General features: G+C 53.2%; 2 protein-coding genes across 5 annotated transcripts in view; both read left to right on the plus strand.

Moving 5' to 3' along the window:
- The window catches only part of Kif17 (kinesin family member 17), a 38,438-nt gene extending 29,994 nt beyond the window's left edge, over positions 1-8,444 (plus strand). For 2 of the 4 annotated variants that reach the window (XM_029539962.1, XM_029539964.1), the window contains exons 10-15: positions 491-717; positions 1,237-1,468; positions 1,863-2,121; positions 3,809-3,879; positions 5,403-5,523; positions 7,678-8,224. In XM_029539962.1, coding sequence (XP_029395822.1) covers positions 491-717; positions 1,237-1,468; positions 1,863-2,121; positions 3,809-3,879; positions 5,403-5,523; positions 7,678-7,856 — 1,089 coding nt within the window. In that variant the 3' untranslated portion in view covers positions 7,857-8,224. Of the gene's footprint in view, positions 1-490; positions 718-1,236; positions 1,469-1,862; positions 2,122-3,808; positions 3,880-5,402; positions 5,524-7,677 lie in introns of all 4 variants that reach the window. The other 2 variants (XM_021200622.2, XM_029539963.1) reach the window with 2 other exon arrangements.
- A 1,666-nt stretch (positions 8,445-10,110) lies between these two features.
- Positions 10,111-17,544, plus strand: Ddost (dolichyl-diphosphooligosaccharide--protein glycosyltransferase non-catalytic subunit). Its single transcript, XM_021199779.2, has 11 exons — positions 10,111-10,406; positions 10,525-10,635; positions 13,369-13,455; positions 14,453-14,556; positions 14,692-14,786; positions 15,142-15,235; positions 15,525-15,673; positions 15,762-15,909; positions 16,345-16,465; positions 16,575-16,681; positions 16,771-17,544. Exons 1-11 carry the CDS (start codon positions 10,247-10,249, stop codon positions 16,918-16,920), a joined length of 1,326 nt encoding a protein of 441 aa, XP_021055438.1. The 5' UTR covers positions 10,111-10,246; the 3' UTR covers positions 16,921-17,544.
- The last annotated feature ends 483 nt before the right edge of the window (positions 17,545-18,027 follow it).

Consider the following 18,027-nt stretch of genomic DNA (forward strand, 5'->3'; position numbering starts at 1 on the left):
GTGTGTGGGCCCGTGTCTGCTGGTGCCCATGCTTGTGGAGGCTCAAAGCTGACGTTGGGAATCACCCTCGATCACTCTTAACCTTTGTTCATTGAGACAGGGCCTCCCAACCAACCACAGTGCTCACCCACATGGCTGGTCTCTGGAGCCAGCTTGTTCTGAGGTCCCCTGTCTCCTGCTTTCCTAGTCTGGAATTAGAGGGACTGTGCATGGGTTTGGTGGGGCAGGGGGAGTGAACTAGGGTCCTCGGGCTTCCTTGGGCTGTAGCCATTGAGCAATCTCCCCAGCTCCTGACACGTGGAACTTTGGGAGCCCCCTGGAACTCAAAGCTTTTCAGATTTCCATGCACATTTGGTTTTAGACTTTGGGGTTAGGGATGCTCAGCCTGCATGTCTGAGCGTGTGTGTGTGTGTGTGTGTGTGTGTGTGTGTGTGTGTGAACTGTGCAGGCTCATTCATGCCCCCTTCCCATCTTGTCTCCCTGGGTCCAGGAGCCCAATCTAAACCTGAGAGTGGCTGAGGAGGTGGTTTCTGAAGCAGAGACAGGCGTGTGGATAGAGTCTGAAGCCCAGGTGGCCCATGTGGCCCAGGTGTCTGAGGAGGCCCAGCCTCAGCCCTTGCTGGCCATGGCGAGTGTGAGGAGGGAAGGTGTGGGTGTAGAAGTGGCTGTGTTGACGGAGGAGCTGCAGCCGGTGGATCAACAGCAGGTGCTGGCCCGGTAAGCACCAGGGGTCAGGGGTCAGGTGCCCAGGGGATGATGGGAAGAACCCTGGTCAAGGTTGGAGGTTGAGGAGTTGTAGCCTAGGCTGGAGTGAGGTGAGATCCACTTCTCACCCTCTACTGAGCCCACACCAGGTGCCTCCTCTGCCATAAGAGGGGCAGTGGGGTGGGGGAGGTGTCACAGCAGGCCAGGTGCCACAGCAGTCCAGTTAGGCAGAGTTCTGAGCCAGAGCCACAGGGACACCTGTTTCTACCCAGTCACCCACTAGGATGTGACTCACTCATAACAGATTAAAAACTGAAGCACCACCCCTGTGCTGATAGAGTACAGCCATGAGCCTACTCCCTGTCATGCACTGTCAGTGTTTGGGGGGTGGCTTAGCCCCTGAGCAAGCACCTGTAGCTTTCTGCACCTCAGTTGTACCACTCTGTGAAGTGGGTTGTGGGGAGCAGGTGGCAGGTGCCAGCAGGCCAGCAGGGTCTGTGACGCTTGCTTTCCCCTCCCTGCGGGCCTTAGCTTGCAGTTGCTGGAGCAGCAGGTGGTGGGGGGCGAGCAGGCTAAAAACAAGGACCTGAAGGAGAAACACAAGCGGCGAAAGCGCTATGCAGACGAGCGCAAGAAGCAGCTGGTGGCCGCACTGCAGAACTCGGACGAGGACGGCGGGGACTGGGTGCTGCTCAACGTCTATGACTCTATCCAGGAGGAAGTGAGGGCCAAGAGCAAGCTGCTGGAGAAGATGCAGAGGAAGGTGAGGCCCTGTTTGGCTCAGGTCCCTGGCTCCATGGCCCAGCTGGGCATCAGCAGCCCTTGCTAACAGCTGGCCTCCCTCTGGTCTTCACACGAGCATCTATTAAGTGCCTGCTGTGTGTCTCTTCTGCTGCTCCAGGAGAAATGTCTTAATAGGGCATGGTGGCCAAGGCTGTGTGGTTGAAGGCCAGGGTTTCGCAGGACTGTGGATACAGGAAGTGCTTATCACATGCTGGAAAGGGAGGGTGGTGCGTGGCAGGTCAAGGCCCAGACGCTGGACACGGTGTGGATGGGGCAAACTGGGGAGCCATGGGTGAAAGGGTGCTCGGGGGCACTTTGGGGACCAAATGGGCAGACAGGAGCTACTCAGCACTTGTCCCTTCTCCGTGGCTCAGCTCCGGGCAGCGGAGGTAGAAATCAAGGACCTGCAGTCAGAGTTCCAGCTGGAAAAGATTGATTACCTGGCAACCATCCGGCGGCAGGAGCGGGACTCCATGCTCTTTCAGCAACTCCTGGAGCAGGTGCAGCCTCTCATCCGCAGAGACTGTAACTATAGCAACCTAGAGAAGATAAGGCGAGAGTCGAGCTGGGATGAGGATAACGGCTTCTGGAAGATCCCAGATCCCATCATACTGAAAACCAGCCTCCCAGTAGGTCAGGAACTCAGCTGCCCCCACCCTGCCCCCACCCTGTCCCTTTGACAGCTGGCCACCTTGTGGAGGGACAGAGCCTGGCCTCTTCATGCAAGCGGTGGGTGCGACCCATGTGCTATCCCTGACGGGCCCCGAGGATGTGCGCTTTGGAGGCAGTCAGGTGTTGGGGGGGGTGACCTCTGGGACTTGAGGATAACGATCGCCCCTTCTTGAAAGCTGCTGTGAGGCCTGTGGTGTGCTCAGGCATGTAAATGCCTCAGAGCGCTGCCTGGCACAGAATGAGTACTTGGTTCTCTCACGGCTGACAGTCCCACAAAGGATCGTGATTAAAACTGAGTCTCCAAACAAGGCACGGCCATGCATGCCTCTCATCCCAGTGTTTGGGAGGTGGAGGCCAGAGGAACAGAAGTTCACGGTTACTCTTGGCTACATAGAAAGTTGGGTTTGTGTGAGACCTTACTTCTAGATTGAAGCAGAACAGGTGCTGGAGGGGTGGCTCAGTGGTTAGGAGTACATGCTGCAGGGCTGGAGGGGTGGCTCAGTGGTTAGGAGTACATGCTGCAGGGCTGGAGGGGTGGCTCAGTGGTTAGGGGTATATGCTGCATTTGCAGAGGACCAGAGTTTGGTCCAGGTCACCCACATCTGGCATTTCACACTGCCAGTAACACCTGCTCTAATGGGATATGGCACCCTCTTCTGGCCTTTGTGGGTACCAGGCATGTACATACTACACACACACACATACACACACCCAAAACACTACACATGAACTAAAGATGAACTAGTAAATAAAACCATGGAACAGAGGCTGGAGAGATGGCTCAGCAGTTAAAAATACTGGCTGCCCCTCCAGAGGACCCAGGTTCAATTTCAATTCCTAGCACCCACAGATATCTGTAACTCCAGTTCCAGGGGACCTGACACTCTTATATACATGCAGACAAAACACTAGTGCCCGTTAAAAACAAACAAACAAAACACACACACACACACACACACACACACACACACACACACCACAACCATGAAACCAAAGCAAAGCAAACCGAAACATAGTCATAGGATCAGGTTCAATGCCAGAGCCCTGAGTTAGACTGGACCATAGACACCAGCAGGTCAAGATTCAGGCTTTGCTTTGGCCATTGACTTCCTGCGTGATTTTTATGAAGATCACTGTCCTCTGAGCTTGACAAAGAAGGGGGTTGGATGAAGTGACTTTAAGAACCCATTCGGCTCTGATGAATCTCGGAGTAAAGTGAGATTTTCTGTGGATCATTTTCCAGCTAGACATAACTGTGGTCACTTCAGAGGTAGGGGTGTGTGTGTGTGCGTGTGTGTGTGTGTATATACCTCCAGTTTCTTGTATGGCACCCTGCAGCCCTCTTTCTGGTCCGTGTCCATTCATACCTCCATCCCAGAATTGATGGGTAGCCGTAGCTGCCAATCCTCCAACTAAAACTCCAGCCAGCTCCGTTTCTCATGAGCAGGAGTCTCCCCCCAGTCCTAACCTGGTGTCCAGCAGGGAGCAGCGGCATCCCTTCCTATAGCTGAGTCCTCTAGTCGTCTTCCCTTGGCTAGGCTGGGAAGTGTCCCTTGTTTGCTGCCTCCAGCCAGGCCTGCCTGGAGTGCAGGCAGGCCTGCCCCTCAGGCACCTTTCTTCTGGCTTCTCAGTTTCTGTTTTCTCGTAGCAGTTCCAACTGGGACACAGAACAAGCCAGCTCGAAAAACCTCTGCAGTAGACAGTGGCGAGCCACACATGGTAAGGCATGAGGGTTGGAACAGAAGGTGGGGTGGGGGTGGAGGTGCCCACAAAGTGGGTCAGGCTGCTTTATCTTGCCTGGGGACAAAAGCCAGGAACTGAGCCTGGACCTGTTTCCACCACTATGTCAGGCACTGGGACCCGGAAGTCCTGCATTCAAAAATTACAAAGGGAGAGTCTATTCCAACGAAACACCCACTAGGGCAGTTCATAGTGACTGCCTACAGTGTCTCGTGCTGGCCTAAGGCTGCATTTATCTCAGTGGCTTAACTTCCTAAGGAAGAAAAAGCTTTAAAGCACCTTTAGCCTGGGACTTCAGAGAGGCGACATCAGAACACACTTACTTCCAAGTGATAGATGCAGTCAATACAAAATGGAGACCTCGCTGATCCACACAGATGAATCAGGTTCAGGCATGGCTGGATCTAGGGCCTCCATCGGGGCTCTGCGTCCCGCTTTGCCCTGGATCTCTGCCTCTGAGCTGGCCAGCTTCAGGCTTTCTTTCCAGGGCATGGTTATAGCTACTTGCAGCCACAAAGCCGGTGAGGTGGAGGCCCTTTGGGCTTTGAGTGACCCTGTCACAGGGCTTTCATATCAGATACCCTGCATATTGGTATTTACAGTATTATTCACAACAGTAGCAAAATTACAGTGGCAGAGTAGCAATAAAAACAATTTAGTTGGGGGGGGTCACCACACCATGTGGAACTGTATCCAAGGGTCCCAGCTTTAGGGAGGTTGAGAACCGCTGCCTTAAGCCATCCTTACATCAGAGCTCGTGGGAGACTGAGATTGGCTCTGCCTGGTCACGTGCCTACTCTTGGACAGCTTCCAACATTCAGAAAGATGTAACTCTGTGGTTAGTGCTAGCCCGGGTCCTACATCTGTGCCTGGGACTTCTGTCCCACCTGAATGGGAAGAAATAGCTACCCAGTGTAAAAGATCCAGACTGAGGAAATCAAACTCGTGGGAGCCAGTTTGAAAAAGAATCTCCAAGCCGGGGGGTGGGGGGGGTGGGGGGGGTGGCGCACGCCTTTAATCCCAGCACTTGGGAGGCAGAGGAAGGCGGATTTCTGAGTTCGAGGCCAGCCTGGTCTACAGAGTGAGTCAGGACAGCCAGGGCTACACAGAGAAACCCTGTCTCANAAAAAAAAAAAAAAAAAGGAAGGAAGGAAGAAAAGAATCTTCCCAGGAGAGAAAGGGAAGAAGTATTGGCCACAAATAGCTGGCAGTGGAGTTTTTGTTGTTGTTTTGTTTTTGCATTGTGTGTATATGGAGGGATTGGGGCCATGTAGTTCTGTCACCCTTGCCTCTGGTGAAGCTGTAGGATGGCACATATACCTCCCATCTCAGGGAAGGGGTGGGGAGGCAGTGACTTCCCTGCCCCAAGCTGCCTGGGTCCTCACCCCAGAAGCCATGGAAGTGACCCCAAGAGATGTCCAGCACCAAATGGTGCCACCCATTCCCACAAGCTCCAGGGGCGGCCCATAGTGGCTGTCCCTCACGAGGTTCTGAAATCTCAGCAGGAGGAAGACAGGTATAAGCTGATGCTCAGCCGAAGTGACAGTGAGAATATCGCTAGCAACTACTTCCGCTCCAAGCGGGCCAGCCAGATCCTCAGCACGGACCCCATGAAGAGCCTCAGTGAGTGTCCTGCCCGCTGGGGCTTCCCCTCCTCCACACCTACTGGGAAATATGCCATGGGGATGATTTGGGATTCAGGCACGAAAGCCTTCCCCACGTAAGCCTTGGCTTCCTCCATTATGAAGTAAGGGACATGGCCTCCACTTCTCAGGATTACAGGGGAAGAGAGGAGAAATGGGGCCACATAATAGGTCATTGTGGTGGTCCCTGTTTACTGCTATGATAAATACCTGAGAAAAGCTCCTTAAAGGAGTGCCGGGACGTGGCTCAGTTGGTAGAGTGCTTGCCTGGCATGTTCCAGGCCATGGGTTTAATTCCCAGCGCTGTATAAAACGGGCTGGGATGCTGCTTGCCTGTAATCCCAGCTCTTGGGGAGTGGAAGCAAGGGGCTGAGAAGTCCAAGGTCACTTTTGGTTACAGAGAGAGTTTGAGGCCAGTTATGTGAGAGCCTGTCTCAAAAGAAGATTGAGAGATCGATTTGGTCCTACAGCTTCTCCTTTGTGTGAGAGACCAAGGGGGAGGACCATGGCAGTAGGGGCCTGCTTAGCTGCTTACAACACGGTGGCCACCATGGTAACCATGGAAACCAGTAAGCTTTTAATATGGGTTTCCCCACTTTACTTTTCTGATCCATCCAGGCCTCTAGCCTATTACACCATGTTACGCCCTTCTTCATTTGCAATATGAAGAAGGATAGTATCATTTCTGAGTCGTCCCTTTGGACTCAGAAGTGATACTAGATCTAGGCTTGAGATCCCAGCAGAGCATCCTTAGAGAGGTCCCAGCTGCAGAGCAAGGGCCTCAGGCAGGCAGGTATCCCATAGACTACTCAACTCCGGAACCTACCCACCCACCCAGACACACCCAGAGATGTTCGTTGCATGGCCCTTAATACAATCAAGTTGATAAGGTTAACCTTCACAGGGGCCAAGAGTTGACTCAGTGGTTAATTGGTTAAGAGGACCCCGGTTCAGTTCTCAGCGCCTACATGGTGGCTCATCACCATCCATCACTCCTGTTCCAGGGGATGCAGTGTCCTCTTATGACCTCCTTGGACATTTTGCACACGTTGTTTACATACATACGTGCGGACAAAAACACTCATACACACACAACAAATCTAAAGTTTTTAAAAATTAACCTCAGCACGGAGTCTCCTGTCTGCCTTGGACACACGAACAGGCCCTTGCGTGGGGGTACACACGTCAGGCTTCCTTGGAATCTGTTATGGTAGCTTTCCCCAAAGGAAACTATGTCAAGGGAGCAGAAAGGTCCCCAGAGCAAATCAGTTCCAAGAATTGGAAAATCACTTCACTCTTCTCTTAAAACTAAAACCAGAGCTGGTGGAATGGTTCACAGGATAAAGGTGCTTGCCACCAAGCCTGAGGACCTGAGTTTGATTCCCCAGGTCCCATGTGGAGAAAGAAAGTGAGCCAATCCCCACAGGTTGTTCCCTAACCACTTATAGGCATTGTGAAACAAACACATGAATGAATGTAACAGAATTTTGGAAAAACAGAACCCACGGGGCTTCTGGTAAAATATTCATTAGAAGCAAACCTTAGGGCTGGAGGGACGGCTCAGCACTATGGCAACTTGCAGCCCTCTGTAACTTCTGTTTCAGGGGATCTGATGATGCCCTATTCTGGTCTCTGTAGGCACAGTGCACACATAGTACATAGACATACATTCAGGCAAAATATCTATTTCATGAAAAGTAAGTCTTTATAAAACTGACGTTAAATTTTTTGAACATTCTAAACTGAAACAGGAGACAGAGTGAGTGAAGTTGGGTAGGAGACAAAAGGCCAGTGAAGTCACTGAGGGGCTGCCACTGTGCCCACGTAACAGATGAGGAATCTGAGGCTTAAGAGCTGACACTGGTAGGAGATGCTGGACTGTTCTTTGTGCGCAGGCTTCTCTGCCTTAGGCACCAGGCTGAAGCCTCAGTGAGAGGCTTTAAATCTCTGATTCCCTACTCTAGACACTTTGGACTCAGAAGTGACACTAGGTCTGGGTCTGAGGTCCCAGCAGAGCATCCTTATAGGGGTCCCAGCTGCAGAGCCAGGGCCTCAGGCAGGTAGGTATTGCCAGACCCTCTGCTTTCCACATGTGGTGCTGTCCCAGCTCATTGGTGCTGCTTCTTCTCCGTAGCGTATCACAACTCACCACCGGGGCTCAATTCGTCTCTGAGCAACAACTCCGCCCTGCCGCCCACCCAGACCCCTGAAATGCCCCAGCCCCGGCCCTTCCGCCTGGAGTCCCTTGACATCCCCTTCTCCAAAGCCAAGCGTAAAAAAAGCAAAAACAGCTTCGGTGGTGAGCCTCTGTGATCCAGCTGCCTGCTGCCAACTGCCTTCAAGTTTCTAGAAACTTCTGAGTCCTCTCTGCAAAGCCCCAACTAGGCCTCTTCTCTCCTACTCCACGGTGTCCCCAAGCCCAAGAGGATATTATCCCTGGGAAGACACGTTCCCTTCCCTGTTCCCTAGAGAACTCCCTTTGGCCCAGGGCCTGAGCTTTGTGGAAGTTGGACTACGCTTCTCAGAGAGAGGCCTGCTTCAGCTGTTCACAGGAGTCAATGTCCCCACTTACTTGCCTGCCACCGAGCCTACACTAGCCAGTGTGGGTCTACCTCCACGCGCTCAGATGCCCACCAACCTCCCCAGGCATCCTCATATGGAGCACAGAAGCTGCCAGCCACACGGACGAAACTCAACATCTTGGTGACTTAAGATTTGGGCCTCTGTGATTGGCCCCTTCCAAGGGAATCTGTGACACACGGTGGACACAGATAGAGACCTGGAGTCAGCTGCTGTGCCTAGCCTACCCTTGGCTGGACAGCAGCCCAGAGAAGGTGCTTTCCAGTAAGCTGCCCAATAAACTGCCTTTTGGAATAAGCGCCCTTTCCCAACCCTCCGATGCTTCCTGGGGCCTGCCCTGTTGTCCTGTAGAGAGACTGGTCACTGCTTGCAGCAGCTCCAGGGGTTCTGTCACCAGCACAAGTGACTGTACAAACAGAACCATGTCTTGCTGAGGCAGAAATGGCCTGGTTTGTAGTGTGTGTCTGTGTGTGCGTGTGTATAGATCAGAGGGCAACCTCAGGTATCATTTCTCAAGGACTCTGCCAATCGAGCTCTCTCCAGCCTGTGTGTGTGTGTATGTACATATGTGTGTGTGTATAACTCTGCCAATCGAGCTCTCTCCAGCCTGCGTGTGTATGTATATGTACATATGCGTGTGCATATATATACATATATACACATATACATATATATAAACTTTTTTGTGGGGGCATATGTGCTGTGGTGTGCATGTGGAGGTTGGATGGTAACCTGTGGAAGTCAGTTCCTTCCCTCTGCCATGTGGCCCCAGGGATTGAATCTATGTCATCAGGCTTGGCAGCAAGTGTCTCCAGCCACCAAGTACCTCCCCTTATGTCCCAAATCACCCAAGCACACTCCCCCCCCCTTTATTGTGTGTGCCTGAGTTGGGGACATATGTCATGATGTTGGATGGACCTTGCTGGCACCCCATGTTGGCTTACAATTCCCCTAGGCTCCACGCAGCAGCTTGGGTAGCCGCCTGCCAGGTACGAGCCAGGCATATAAGGACTACCCCCTCGGTATAAGGACTCTCCCTCCATCTCCTATTCTCTCTCCTCTCCACTCCCTCCCCACATGTTCTCAGATGGCCTCTTCTCTCCTCCTCCTCCTCCTCTTCCTCCTCCTCCTTCTTCTTCTTCTTCTTTTTTTTTTTTTTTTTTTTTTTTTTCGAGACAGGGTTTCTCTGTATAGCCCTGGCTGTCCTGGAACTCTGAAATCCACCTGCCTCTGCCTCCCAAGTGCTGGGATTAAAGGCATGCACCACCACCGCCCGGCTCTCTCCCTCTTCTTTATTGTTCTCTGTTCTCCCTTTCTGTCTCTACCCCGTCCCAGGTCCCCTTCCCTTCCTCCGACGATAAATCGTCTTTACACTAGGTCTGTCGCCAAGTGGCTCTCTCCCGTCGCATTATCCCGTTGTTTTATAAAACACCCCCCAGCTCTCGATATGTGACCCCGGCAGGCCTGGACTCACGATGTGGACCAGGCTGGCCTCGAAGTCACAAAGATCTGCCTCTGCCTCCCACTCGAGTGCTGGAATTAAAAGTTCGAGCCACCAATCCCGGTTGTGAAGAGCCTTTTGATCACTAACCTGTCCCTTGGCCATCCACTGTTTCGGGCCTGGCCAGAGCCTATTTCCCCACCTCTTTGCTCCAGAGCCCGTTAGACTAGTGACAGTCGAGGAAGTGACCCCTAGCTGGTCCGAGTAATGACAACTGCGTCCTGGGGGCAAGGGTAAAGCCCGGCAGCCTAGGAAACGGGAAACCTAGAGCGGCTGGAGGAGAGTTTGAGAGCCGTGGCGGGAGCTGGCCTGGGCGGAGGCAGAGGGCTCCCGGCTTTGTTGATTGGCAGCAGCTACGGAGCTGTCTCTCTTGGATTGGCTCTTTTCCACATTGGAGGCGGAGCCTCGCGTGCGTTTCGCCAATAAGGTACAGAGACTCGGCCTCCGGGAGGGCACTTCCGGCGGCGTTCCCTGCTTCTCGGTCCGTCCCCCCAGCGGCGTGGGCCGCGGGACCGCGGAGTACCCGGACCGCTTCCAGGTGGTGCTCCGCCGCTGCGAGCGGCCATTGGGCGGCCGCGAGGGACGCTTCCGGTGCCCGGGTGCTGGCCTCGGCTTCTGCAGGATGAAGATGGATCCCCGCCTCGCCGTCCGCGCCTGGTCCCTCTGCGGGCTGCTGCTGGCCTCGCTCGGCTGCGTCTGCGCCAGCGGCCCCCGCACCCTCGTGCTGCTGGACAACCTGAACGTGCGGGACACGCACTCGCTGTTCTTCCGCAGCCTGAAGGGTGAGCGCCGCGCCGAGGGCATGGCCCGGCCCGGGTCGGGGCGGAGACGGCGGCCCCCTCCGAGGGCTGCAGCAGGGATTCCTCTCCTGACCGGGTTCCCCGGTTTCTTTCCCTCCAGACCGGGGCTTTGAGCTCACCTTCAAGACCGCAGATGACCCCAGCTTGTCCCTCATTAAGTACGGGGAGTTCCTCTATGACAACCTTATCATCTTTTCCCCGTCGGTGGAAGGTAAGGGCGCGCGTCACCCCCAGCACTGGGATTAGAGGGCTCAGGAGACGGTTGCCTTCATGTTCCTGGGCATGGTCCGGGTCTTGGGGTGAGATGCGAAGTAATAGTATAGGAGAATGTTAATTAACAGCCTGGGCCGTGGAAATTTCATCTGTCAAACAGATACAGCTAAGGATAGAGTATCAAATGACACCGTAGACACTTCGCTTTTGGAGAAGGGGTTTTGTCTAACAAAGGTCCTGATAAAGAAGCCCTTGATTTGACTTGCTTATGTACAAAGAATTGTTACATTATTAACATAGATTGTTGTAAAAAGTCATTCTGCAGGTGGCGAATCCTAAGAATACAAATAGATACATACCCATGATGGATGTGTTTAGCTAACACAAGGCTAGTTGGTATTGGTGGTGGTGTCATGTATGCAATTTATGTTTGTGCACACTTCTGTGGACATGTAGAATCCGGTCACCTACTCTGTCACACTCTGTACTCCCTTAAGACAGGGTCGATGAACCTGAACCTTGCCATTTTGATTAAGCAGGGTGGCCAGTGAGTTCTCAGGATCAGTCTCTGCCTCCTAATGCTTGGGTTATAGGCACTACTTGTCATTCCCAGCCCTTACTGGAGATTTGAACCCAGTGACTGACCCCTCGCTGCCTGTTAAGCCACCTCACCAGCCCTCAGAGACTACTGAATGGAGTGGCTATCTCTAACTTATACTTAACTATTTCTGTCTTACACGGCAGCTCAGTCCATCACTGGACATTTCTGTTAAGAAGATCTACTGAGCTGAACTTTGGCTCTCTCTTCCGTGTGTGTATTTGGAGAAGTGTTCTTAACTCCCTTGGGCCTTGAGAGTCTGGTGTCCCCCTGAGGGTAGATGACACGAGAGTCTCATATTTTCATCTTGCTGAGAGGCTTGCCCTTCCCATAGCTTTAGCCTCTTCAGATGTCTTCACCTGACTAGCTATCCAGTTCCTTTGGCAATTTTTTAAACACATTTTTAAAAAATATAACTTACTTATTTTTGTTTTACATATATCGCTGTTTTGATTGCATGTATGTCTGTGAGGGTGTCTGATCTGGAACGGGAGTTATAAGACGTGCTAGGAATTGAACCCAGGTCCTCTGGAAGAGCAGCCAGTCCTTTTAACCGCTGAGCTGTCTCTCCAGCCTGACAATTTCTTATGTATTTATTTGTTTGGTGTTTTTGTTTTGTTTTGTTTTGCATGGGTATTTGCCCAGCATTTATGTCCCACCATGTGTATGCCTGATGCTTTCGGAGGCCAGAAGAGGGTGGTGGATCCCTTGGGACTGGAACTGCAGACAGTTGTGAGCTGCTGTGTGGGTGCTGGGAGTTGAACCCTGGTCCTCTGGAAGAGCAGCCCATGTGCTTAGTCACTGAGCCGTCTCTCAGCCCTGGCCGTTTCTCTTGCCTTGCTGTTTCGGTGAATGTGCTAGATAGTTTTCCCGTTTCATCTTTGGCCCAGGCTGTCCCCGTCTGGGGTAAGATGTCCCTGGCATTCCTTCGTTCAGTTGATTGTTGGATGGCCTTTCAGTTCCCTGGCAGCTACTTTGGATTCTGTAGTTCACACAGGAGTGGGTTCTGCCACCTGTCTAAAGTGCCAATCCCTCAGCCCCTCCCCTGGTGCCCCAGCACCTACTCCTGGTTTAGGATGCTTTCACAGCCTGGCACAGTACCTTCTGACCCACATGCTACCTGTACCCAGCTCCACCTTGGGACCAAGGAAGTCGTGTTGTTCTCCGGCTCAGAATGCTCCTGTGGCTTCCACCAGTCCCAGCCCTCCGATAACTGGCTACCTCACCTCACTCCTGGCCTCCAGTCCAGCCCTGTAGCTCACCCTACCTGGCAGACTTGACACTGTTGTTCACTCTGCCTGTGCCCTCTTCTGCCATGCTGCTGCCCGCCTAACCCTTCTGTCTTCGCATGTGTCACTGGACAAAGGCTCTCCTCATTAACCTGAGCGCAGTGTCTCCCTTCCCTCGTTGTCCCTCTCTTTGTTCCCAACCCATAGGAAATACTTTGCAAGGGAGTGGACTTAGGTTCAACACTGGACTCACTCTGGAGAGACCCTAGAGCTCAGCAAGCCACGCCTGGTGCTAGTTTGGTGGCAGCAGTGGTCAGTCACTAAGTGAACTGGCCAAAACCTCAGCCGTCAAATGCTGGGGACCAGCAAGCCCTTTGGATGATGTTTAAAGCACTGAATGGTTCTGCTGTGGATAATGGGAATAAGGAAGCCGTTAGTGTTAGGCCAGTGAGCCTTACGGTCAAGTGAGTGTTGTCTCTGGATTCTGCGGTACTTCCTCAAACAGCTTAGGTGGAGTGACATTGATAGCCTGCTGGAAGGTGGCCCAGGCATGGTGCCAGCGATGGCGAAGGCTGCAGATGTTCGGGCCTCTGAGCATTTGAACAGCAGCACTGTGAAGTGTGGGTGGGGCTGTTGAGCGTTTTTTTTTTTTGAGTGAATAGGTGTGGCTTGGAATGTATGCTGTGACTTCAACAGATGCGACCAGGATGCGTTTGGTAATTGCATCTGAGTGCCAGGGCATTGCTTCGAGCACGTGGCTTTGTGCCATGTAACAGATGTGGTGAATTCACTCACCCTCTCATTTTGGGAGCCCTGGCTTCCCTGGAGGGGGTTTCTCACTTCCATGCAGGTGTCAGAGGGGGACAGGGTGCCTGTAGTCACTGTGTCCGGGGCCTTCTTGCAGATTTTGGGGGCAACATCAACGTGGAGACCATCAGTGCCTTCATTGACGGTGGCGGCAGCGTTTTGGTGGCTGCCAGCTCTGATATCGGTAAGTCTGACCTAGGAAGTTGCAAGACTTTGCACTGGTTCTCCATAGAGCTCAGAGAGCTTGGCATACAGGAGATGCCAGCGTGGCACTGGCCAGGGAGGCAGTGAGGGAGAAGCAGGTTTATGTGGCCCTGGGACCCTGATGGGTGTAGTATAAAAGCCCGTATAAAAGACACACAGTCCAGGTGTTTTATTTACACGACGTAGCCTGGACTGGGCAGGGCTACCTTTTCCCCGCTGTACCTCCCTTGTTACTTGCTGCTTCTCTTGCCCATGTGGTTCTGGTCCATGGAGGCTTCTTCCTCCTCTGTCTCACTGCCTGCAGACCCCTCACTCAAACCTCCAGTTCTCCTTCCTCCCTCACCTGCCCAGTCCCAGGCTCTAGCCTTTTACTGACCAGTGCACTTGTCGAGAAAGTTCACATGGAATCACTTGAGTACCTGAGGATCTGTTCATTGGGGGCAACCACATCCTGAGGAACCAAAATTTGGTGTTAGAATTCAAGCAGCATCAGACCAACCCACTATGGGGAACGAGGAAATCAGAGAGGTGGTGGGTGGAGGTAGTTTTGGATTCTGGTTTTGAAAGTTCCAAAGTTGTACAGCAGTAGGCGAGAATTGTATCCTTAGTTCATGCACTGGTCCCTCAGCCCCAGCAGCAGACAGCTCAGGGCCTGTTTGCAGCAGTGATAGACTTTCATCTCAGTGGGTCCCTTGGTGGGGTAGTGAGGACAGGTAAGCTCAGGCCTGTCGAAGCCAGCATTGGCTGTGGCTTTGCCAAGTGTGCTAAGAGGGTGTAGGTAGAACCAAGTTGTTACATCTTTATGTCAGGAGGGGTGGCTGTCGTTTAGCCCCAGTACTCATCCAAGCCCTGGAGGTGGTGGCCTGCCTGCTGAAGGCTCAGGGCACCGTGGCTGACCCGTTGAGGGTGAGGTGTGAAGCCACGGCCTGTGGCCTGCCAACCAGGGCTCAGCCAGGCAACCTCTTGGATCTGTGCAGGTGACCCTCTTCGGGAGCTGGGCAGTGAGTGTGGGATTGAATTTGATGAAGAAAAAACAGCTGTCATCGACCACCACAACTATGATGTCTCAGACCTTGGCCAGGTAAGCAGGCTTGTCCCTTCAGATATCTGGAACTCCCAGCAAAGCTCAGCTTTTCATAGTGACAAGCTGGAAGATGCCAGGGCTCCCTGGCCAGGACCCTCTTCCTGACTGTTGCCTTGTCTGTCCCCTTCGCAGCATACACTCATTGTGGCTGACACTGAGAACTTGCTGAAGGCCCCAACCATTGTTGGCAAGTCATCTCTGAACCCCATTCTCTTCCGAGGAGTTGGGTGAGTGTGCAGGGGACCCGCCCGCGAGACCCAGAGGGACAAGGGCCACTTGCTTTTGTGGACATCAAGCCAAATTTAGGGTTGAGAATGTCCGTTCCCTGGGTGATGGCAGTGAGTCTTACTGTAAATGAGGAGCCCAAGGGCTTGGCTATTGAGAAAGGATCCTTCCTGGCCGGATGCTACTTAGGAGGCTGCAGCAGGGGGATTGGGGCCTCCATGCTAGCCTGGCTAGTGAGACCGTGTCTGTGGATGGATGGGTGGATGATGAGCAAATGAGAAAGGGAAGAGCTACTCTGGAAATTACCTAGAGGAGCCACTTCCTGCTCAGTGCTAGGCAGCTCTCTCCTCCTTGCAGAATGGTGGCAGACCCTGACAACCCCTTGGTTTTGGACATCCTAACAGGCTCTTCAACCTCTTACTCCTTCTTCCCAGATAAGCCCATCACCCAGGTAAGAGCCTCAGGAGGCTCCGTACGCTGACACTGACATGTCAGACACACGCACGTGTCACACACACATACACGTCACATACACGAAGCCATGGGCCATGCTGACCTTGGTGCAGAGGTGCTGGGACAGGGACAGTGGTGGAAACAGTGGGATCCGAGGTCCTCTGTCAGGTGGGCGTGGAGGCAGAGCCATGTCGGTGTCCAGCTGGGTCCAGCCTGCTGTCCACTTGCTGTGGTGGCTTTGCCGGTACTCTGGTGTTGCCCAGGTGACCGCCCCGTTCTGTTCACAGTACCCCCATGCGGTGGGGAGGAACACTCTGCTGATCGCCGGGCTCCAGGCCAGGAACAACGCCCGGGTCATCTTCAGTGGCTCTCTGGATTTCTTCAGCGATGCTTTCTTCAACTCAGCAGTGCAGAAGGCCACACCCGGTGCGCAGAGGTAATGCCATGGCATGGAGTGTGGTAGTGTGTGCTGGCCTGCTGGCACCAGCAGGAAGTGGGCTGCAGCCTCTCCTCTCCCTCTCCAGGTATTCTCAGACAGGCAACTATGAACTAGCTGTGGCCCTCTCTCGCTGGGTGTTCAAGGAGGAGGGTGTCCTTCGAGTGGGGCCTGTGTCCCATCACCGGGTGGGCGAGATGGCTCCACCCAATGCCTACACTGTCACCGACTTGGTGGTAAGAGGTCCTAGGGAGGACAGGTCCTAACATCAGGGTGGCTCAGCAGAGATGCTTTAGGGGCGCCCAGAGAATGACCGTGTGCTCCAATCTGTCCCTGGGGTCAGCAGAGATGTGGAGTGGTCTTTGGTGCTAACTGAAGCCCTGGTGGCTACACAGCAGTGGAGGGAGGGCCTGTTCTGTCTACCTGGCGGGGCAGTGACATTGCAGTTGGAGCTTTGGGTTGGATGTTGCAGGCTGGAGGGGAGGAGGCAACCTGCTCGCTCACTCTTCAGTGCCGCACTAAGGACCTCAGGCCCAGGGAAGGCAGAGGTGCTCCAGCTATTGTCCCTGTGAGGAGTGGTCAGCCATGCTCACTGACTGCGGGCCTCCTGGAGTCCCTGCCACGTCTGGGGTGGGCATTAAGGGCAGTCCTGACCCTGCCTCTCCTCTCAGGAGTATAGCATCGTGATAGAACAGCTCTCCAATGGCAAATGGGTCCCCTTTGATGGTGATGACATCCAGCTGGAGTTCGTGCGTATCGACCCCTTCGTGAGGACCTTCCTAAAGAGGAAAGGTGTGTGTGACTCCTGCCAGAGAAAGCCACTCAGCTGTCACCGGTGCCTGCCTCAGGACACACTTCCCCCTGGGAAACCCTCCTAGTTTTGATGTTGCTTCTTCCCCAGGTGGCAGGTACAGTGTCCAGTTCAAGCTGCCTGACGTGTATGGTGTGTTCCAGTTTAAAGTGGATCACAACCGGCTAGGCTACACCCACCTGTACTCTTCCACCCAGGTAAGCGAGGGGCAGTCCTGTTTCTGGCCAGTAGGTGTCGCCCTTAGGCCTCCCAGCCACCAGGGCCTGTCACCTCTGTCCCATTACAGGTGTCAGTGAGGCCACTCCAGCACACGCAGTATGAGCGCTTCATCCCCTCGGCCTACCCCTACTATGCCAGTGCCTTCTCCATGATGGCCGGGCTCTTCATCTTCAGCATCGTCTTCTTGCACATGAAGGAGAAGGAGAAGTCTGACTGAGCCAGAACCTGGGATCCACATAGCACGGCCAAGGCCATCACGAATGGATAGGTCGGGTTCTGTTTTGTTTTGTAAAGGCCATGGGAAAATGGCGCAGCCTTACCTCAGAGGGCGAGGACTATGGGGTGGGGGGCAGGGAACATTTTTTTTTCTATAAGTTTTCCAAGTTTGAATCACTCTGTGGCAATTTTCGTATGTGCAGCCGCCCCCATTTCTAAAATAAAGAGAACCACTGCCCTCACCTGTCACCTGACCCCATGACACGGACGATGGCAGGGCTGCTGCCTAGGGACACCGTGCCAGAGCCTCCGTGCCTCTCAGCTCTCCTCAGGGTGGTGGGGATCACACAGTGGAAACTAGACTGACAGATGGCCTAAGAATTGCTGCTGAAGAGACCCGAGAGGGACTGGAAAGGTGACTAGGCTAAGAGCGCTGCAGAGGACCCAGGTTCAAGTCCCAGCACCCACATGGCAGCTCACACCGTCTGTAATGCTAGTCTGAAGAGGTCCGATGCCCTTTTGTGGCCTCCCAGTGACCAGGCATTCAAGTGATACATCGTCTGTGCAGACAAAACACGATATGCATAAAATAAAATAAAAAAAACCCGTGTCACTGTTCACTGGCTCTAGGTCCTATCTGTGTTCTTTTTGTTCCTTTGTTTTTGTTTTGTTTCAAGACAAAGTTTCTCTGTGTGGCCCTGACTGTCTTGGAACGAACTCCATAGACCAGGCTGGCCTTGAACTCTTGAGAGATCTTCCTTCTACATGCTGGGGTCAAAGGCATGTACATGAGCCACCACAGCCCAGCCACATCTGTGTTCTTTTTTTTTTTTTTTTTTTTTTTTTTAAAGATTTATTTATTTTATTTATATGGGTACACTGTCACTATCTTCAGACACACCAGAAGAGGGCATCGGATCCCATGACAGATGGTTGTGAGCCACCATGTGGTTGCTGGGAATTGAACTCAGGACCTCTGGAAGAGCAATCAGTGCTCTTTACCGCTGAGCCATCTCTCCAGCCCCATATCTGTTTCTTAACAACCACATGTTAAACTGTGAACTATCTCTCTGTTAGGGCATGAGACTCATTCCTAATGCCAGACCAT

Source organism: Mus pahari, chromosome 6, assembly GCF_900095145.1.
Source record: "Mus pahari chromosome 6, PAHARI_EIJ_v1.1, whole genome shotgun sequence".
In the NCBI taxonomy this organism is placed as follows: Eukaryota; Metazoa; Chordata; class Mammalia; order Rodentia; family Muridae; genus Mus; species Mus pahari.

What these genes read in the sequence shown, in the direction of transcription:
- Ddost (XM_021199779.2), top strand. Translation starts at nt 10,247, where the DNA reads ATGAAGATGGATCCCCGCCTCGCCGTCCGCGCCTGGTCCCTCTGCGGG. An exon ending in GTTCTTCCGCAGCCTGAAGG is followed by an intron (nt 10,407 to 10,524) that starts GTGAGCGCCGCG and finishes CTTTCCCTCCAG; the next exon opens with ACCGGGGCTTTGAGCTCACC. An exon ending in ACACTGTCACCGACTTGGTG is followed by an intron (nt 15,910 to 16,344) that starts GTAAGAGGTCCT and finishes CTCTCCTCTCAG; the next exon opens with GAGTATAGCATCGTGATAGA.